This window comes from Phocoena sinus, chromosome X, assembly GCF_008692025.1.
Source record: "Phocoena sinus isolate mPhoSin1 chromosome X, mPhoSin1.pri, whole genome shotgun sequence".
NCBI lineage: Eukaryota > Metazoa > Chordata > Mammalia > Artiodactyla > Phocoenidae > Phocoena > Phocoena sinus.
The window spans coordinates 111,990,199-111,996,717 of record NC_045784.1 but is presented as its reverse complement, the minus strand read 5'-3'; the positions used below and the strand labels follow the sequence as shown (position 1 = coordinate 111,996,717).

At 41.5% G+C, this 6,519-nt stretch overlaps 1 protein-coding gene across 1 annotated transcript; it reads right to left on the bottom strand.

The window, feature by feature from the left end:
* Window positions 1-327: 327 nt before the first annotated feature.
* LOC116747189 (olfactory receptor 13H1-like) lies at window positions 328-1,253 on the bottom strand. The gene is given in 3 exon segments (XM_032618979.1): window positions 328-640; window positions 642-967; window positions 969-1,253. Coding segments are annotated over 3 exon segments (924 nt in total).
* Window positions 1,254-6,519: the final 5,266 nt, after the last annotated feature.

Sequence of the window (6,519 nt, the reverse complement as noted above, 5' to 3'; positions counted from 1 at the left end):
TAACAGTCATAGCAGATTCTCTTGCTGCTTAGGTCTCTTCTGTCAGTGAGGAAATGATTCTGATAAATTTATTTACCTGAAGTTGAGTAACTTAATGGGTGGCCGACCACTAATGTGTTATATGTAAAGAAAGAGTAAAAATAATGCCTGTAACGGAAATTCAAGTCTCAGTAAGAATAATACTTTGGGGTGGGAGCACTTCCTGAAACTTCTCATATAATGATCACCTACTCTACCAAGGGTAAAGTCAGACATTTTAAACAGTTTTTTTTCTGTCAGTGAAGATGCAGCTGAATGTTATTTTAGAAGTTTAGAAGCAAAGAAGGCTTATGCCCTTTTTGCCGTAACTTTCCTCATTGCCCCTTTAACATCCTTAATCCTCAGGCTATATATTAGGGGGTTCAGCATGGGTGTCAGAGCCCCATAAAACACTGAGATAAACTTGTCCTTGTCAGAGGATGACTTGGACTGCGGTTTCATATACATGGAAATGGCTGCCCCATAGAAGATTGCCACCACAGTCAAATGAGAACCACAGGTAGAAAAGGCCTTGAGCCTACCCTGGGCTGAGCGAATCCTTAGAACAGCAGTGGCAATTCAGACATAGGAAAGGAGAAAAAGCCCAAAGGGTAGGAGCAGGGAAAATACTTGTGATGAAGATCATAAGCTCATTGAGGCTGGTATCAGAACAAGCCAGCTTAAGAAGGGAGAGAATTTCACAGACAAAATGGTTGATGACATTAGCCCCACAGAAATGAAGTTGCAGGGATAAGATGAGCATGGCAGTGAGCACAAGTGATGCCCCCCATGAGGTAGCAGCCAGCCAAACACACACTGAGCCATTCATGACCACAGAATAGTGCAGGGGATTGCTGATAGTAACCACACAATCATAGGCCATGACAGCCAACAGGAGGCACTCTGCTGTGGCCAAGACCAAGGAGACACTTATTTGGGTCAAACAATCATGGGTAAGAGAGGTAGGGATGGGTAGAGAAACAATGCACCAAGGCCTGGGGCATGGAGACTGTTCCATAGCAAAGGTCTAAGAAAGACAGATTACTAAGGAAGAAGTACATTGGAGTGTGGAGGTGGGGGTCAATGTGGATAAGAAAGATGATAAGTCCATTCCCCAATAATGTTCTGAGGTAAGTTATCAGTACCAATGTGAAAAATGTGACTCTCCATTCAGGATAGTTAGAGATTCCAATAAGAAGAAACTCAAATACTGCTGTAGCGTTGTCCATGGCCATTCTTCCCACTTGCCACTATTCATTGGATGGGTGCCAATGTAGTTGCCTAATTTTACCTGAAAGAATGAGAATAAAGATGGAGGGATGGTATGAGAAAGTTGGAAATAACTAGGGTGTACAGGATCATTCTCGTCCTCTTCAAAAGATATAAGAATACAAATGAGATATCTATGATGGATACAGAGGCAAAGCTAAGAATCTACTCCCTCCCGTGGAAAACAGCAAATTCCCCATTCTTTTAAAATGGTTATATGAAAAGTTCTGCAACCCACTTTTGCCAGATACTTTTTAGTATCATTTTTTTTCCAAGTAAGAAGAGAGGAAAAGGAGGGCATCTTCCTGCTTCTCTCATTCGTTCTCCATTTTCAAAGACAAATTTGATTCATAGAGATGGTTGAACCTCTGTCAGCTTGAGTTACTAATCTCCACCAAGAGGGTACCTTCTGATAGTCTTAGCTAAAATATTGCCTATTCTTGTGTCTGTCTGTCACTCCTAGATTGTTCATACCTCCATTTTCCCATTGTGCTAGTATCTACCACGGTGCTTGTCCTAGAGTCCTGCCAAGTATTTCTTTTTTTTAAATAAATTTATTTATTTATTTTTGGCTGCATTGGGTCTTCGTTGCTGCACGCGGGCTTTCTCTAGTTGCGGCAAGCGGGGGCTACTCCTCATTGTGGTGTGCGAGCTTCTCATTGCAGTGGCTTCTCTTGTTGCGGAGCACAGGCTCTCGGCACATGGGCTTCAGTAGTTGTGGCACGTGGGCTCTAGAGCGCAGGCTCAGTAGTTGTGGTGCACAGGCTTAGTTGCTCTGCGGCATGTAGGATCTTCCTGGAGCAGGGATCGAACCCATGTCACCTGCATTGGCAGGCAGATTCTTAACTACTGCACCACCAGGGAAGTCCCCAAATACTTCTTTGATCTAAACTGATATTATGTAAATACAGTATGTCATGGAACCCTTGAGGTCTATGAAAACCCTCTGCTAATGTCTGTGGTTGGCGTTACATTTCCAGGTCCTCTGGTGTTTTCCGTGTTGTGATTGCTGAGCCCCAATTAGCAATGTGAAAATCTAATGTGATGTTTCTAAAAGTATGAGTGGTAAGGAGTGACCAGCCTACCTGAAAAGTCACTCTCTTCTCATCCTCATCACTCTCTTTTCCCTCACGCTGCTTAATTTTCCTTACAGCACATTCCAATATTTGAAACTACATTAATGATTTGATTGTTTATTACTTCAGCAGTCCCCAACCTTTTTGGCACCAGGGACCGGTTTCCTGGAAGACAGTTTTTCCTCGGATGGGGCGGGGTGTGCGGGGGGATGGTTCAGGCAGTAATGCGAGCGAAGGTTCGGGGGTAATGTGAGCGATGGGGAGCGATGGGGAGCAGCAGATGAAGCTTCACTTGCTCGCCCGCCGCTCACCTCCTGCTGTGTGGCCCGGTTCCTAGCAGGCCAGCAGACCGGTACCGGTCTGCAGCCCAGGGGTTGGGGACTCCTGTATTACTCGATTACTTGTCTCCCACTCGAATGTAAATTTATTGAGAGCAGAACCTTGTCTGCTTTGTTTACTGGCTTATCCCTAGTATTTAGAACAGTGCCTGGGGCATCATAAGGAACTGATATCGAATGAATAAATGAACGTATAAAGTCCTGCGCTGTTACAGATATTATTCAGGATTTAACTACTCCTCTTGCCACCTGCACTGCCATCCCTTATTCCAAGTCATTGTCATTATTCACCTGGATTTTGTCAATAACTTCCTTATTGGTTCCCCTGTTTCTGGCTTTGCCTCCATTCAGTTCAAATGATTCAGTTATATTGTAAGTCAGATCAGGCTACTCTTACATTAAAAATTTTCAATAGCTTCTCATTTCAACCTAATTAAACACCAGCCTCCTTACTATGACCTATCAGGCACTACATGGTTTGCCTCCTCTTTACCTCTCTGACCTCTGATCCTACTACTCTTTTCCTTGCTCACTTTGTTCTAGTCACACTGGCCTCTTCACTGTTCCTTAAATACTCATGGCACATCCCTTTCTCAGAGCCTTTGATCTCTTTGATCTCGCTGCTCCATATTTCTGAAACCAAGATCCTTGTATGGCTTACCTTCTCACTTCTCTTAGGTCTTTACTCACAATGCATCTTTTTAGTCAGTTCTTCTTTGGCCACCCTGTCTAAAAGCTCATCTCTAGCCCTTGGCATTTTATGTTCCCCTTTCCAATTCTCTTTAGAATTATTATTTCTAGCATCTTGTATATTTTATCTATTAATTATGTTTATTGATTGTTTCTCTCAACTAGAATGCATACTCAGTGAAGTCACTGCTGTATGCCCAAAACCTAGAATGGTGCCTGGTGCATGGAAGGTGCTTAAGAATTATTTGCTGAATGAATGTGTGAATGGAACTCTTTAGCTTTTCCACATTGAAAGACAGACAGCCTCTCTTTTTCCATCTGCCTCTTCCCTAGATATTGCTGTTTATATGGCAAGCACCCCCTAATGTGTATGTGCTCCTTCATGAGATTAACTCTCCCTTTTCTTCTAATCCCTTCTCTGAAGCTTCTGCTACTCACTGGCTATTTCTCTGGATAAGTTTCTTCCCCTCATTGGCTTAGATTTTTATTTGCAATCTAGTTAAACTAAGTGATCTCTAAGAGCCCTTCTAGCTCTAACATGCTAGGATTCTCTGATTTCCCTCAATTAAAAGGAAGACAAAACAAAACTTAACACTCCTCAGAATATGAGGAATCTACTACATTTTCCTCCATTGTTGGAAATTCATGTGGGCTACAGAAGGGGTTTACTAAGGGATGAAGTTTCTCTAACCATCTTTGAAATGGGAGACTCGCTTGTCCTTAAAAGTCTTTAGCAAGGAAGATTCTACAATTCCCCCACTTCCCTGTCCTGGAGTCCAAGTAACCTGTCCCTGTGTCTAGTTCTCTACTTTGTTCAGCCTCTCAGACAGGCTAAGTACATGAGAATGGTAAATTTATGGAAGTGAAAGTGTATGCCACTTGTGAAGTGTCAAACACATGTAAGGGAGGGAGAAGATAGTAACCTGCCTTCACAGGAGTGTCCTCAGATCTTGAAAGACCTAGTGAGATAATCATTTCCACAGAGGGAAAATGCAGAAAGATGAGAGTCACATGGCTATATGAAACAATGCACTGAAGCCTGTTATATTTTAAGTTAGTACAGTCATACCTTAAATTTCTTTGTGGTCTATGTTTAACTCCCGATTACCTATATATGGGCCATTCACAGTAGAATATCTAAAAAGATGATGGACAAGCTGCAGATGGGAGGATGAACTGGTTTTGCATAGAAGTAGATGGCTGATTATTATGCCATTTAAAAGTCTCTGTTGCTCCTAGAACTCTATAAAGCACACTGATTTTGCTGTTAAATATTGATAAATAAATGTTTTCCCTCCTTATATGAACCTATAATTCTTAATGACCAGCAGGATGTATTTTATTTCTCTGGTATTGAGGTATTATTTATAGAGTCTATCCCTCAGTCTTTCATGAGCCTAGTTGAATAAATTGATGAGCGATTTGATTAAAAATTGGTGATCTGTCTATGGTTGCGGGAAGACTTGTTTTTAATGGTGTTAAGCTTACTGATAGAGATTGGGATCGAACCCATGACCTTGCCTCCATTAGTACTGTGTCTGAACCTATGGAATTAAAATTGATGACAACTTCCCTTTCACACTTAAAGTCTACGCAGCATCTAAACTGAGGGACCTATTTATCATTTAGTCTGGGCCCTGTTCTCCCTGCTCTCCAAGGCAGTGCTGATTGTCTCATCCTAAAATTATCGTTAAAAGATTCCTGGAAAACTGGGCTTAGAATGTTTCCCATCTTAGTCTTGTTGCCTGCAATTATTTATATAGCCTAACTTTTCTTTCAACTAACAGCTGCCCTCTTGCCTTCCTGGAGGTTGCCCATGTCTGATAAATGGTTAGAGGTTAAAAAAATAGTGGGAGGGGGAATGAAAGAAACTGGAGCATTTTCCTGTTACTGACTTACCATTGGAGGTTCCTCTCAAGTACCAGTAGGTGGAACAGAATGAGACTGCTGAAAATACCAAGTTTCCAACAGTTGTCAGGTTTGTAACATGACAATCTCCGTGCAAACTCTCCTGGTGAGATTTCAAAAGCCTTCCCAGCTTCTCAAACTCTCAAATGCCTGGAAATCTTTGAAGAAAAAAAATATTTTTTTGGTTAGATCAAATTACAATTGCCAAAAACTTTAATGTGCAGCCCTTGGTGATGGTATCTGATTAAATCATTTAATTTCTTAGGCAAACATTTCTTTCACTGACCTTTGACTCAGGTACATCTTTGTTCTATCTTCCCTAGAAAAGTTATAACAGGGACGATTGAGGTCATTTGAATACTTTGCATCAAGACCCTTAGGTTATTTCAATTTTCGACCTGCTAGATTAGACACCTTTTGCCTCTTGGCAATATTTATCTATCTGTTATCTTATCTTGATGAACTGGAACACAATTAAACCAAATTGTCACTTTCTTTAAAAAGAGGGAAATGATAATAAAACATGCTGCATCCAGGGCTTTAAACTAAATTGGATGATTTCAAGGAAGTGTCCTGGGCTCTGTGTATACCCTACCCAGTTTCCTACTCTTTCTCCACTACCTATTTTCAGTGCCAGAGTGTGAAAGTATACAACCTGAAGACTCCAAGGTCCTGAGCATCCCTCGGTCAGCAAAAAGATCTAATGACAGTTACTCTACCCACTAAGGCTGGACAATAGACTCAGACATTTCAAAAGCATTAAACTGGGGTTGCAGCGCAAAGCTGTTTGGTTACCCCTCACTTGTCCAGAAAATATAACTACCAGAACCTGCCTTTCATTGAGCAGTTTGGTTTTTAGAAATTGTGCCGTTCCTCCCCTTCTCTTGATCTAGGTTAAGAATCCATCGATATATGTTTACCCGGAAGCTGTCACCAGAGCTCTATCTCTGGGAGCATACTTTGCTCTGAACTAAATCTATAAATCCTACATCATCAGCATACTTATGATGTCTGGGGTCTGATTCTCTTCCAGATTCAATTCCAAATGCAGGGAGAAAGTTGATGAGCTGCTCAGTAACTTAAATAACTTGAAGTTCCAAAGTGCTACCAGACCATTTATCTCACGAGTACAGTTCAAAGTTTCTGGTCTTCAGCAGAAAGAAATAATTAGCTTGTGAGAGCTTCAGGGACCTCATCCCAAACAGGCAATTAAATTTTGC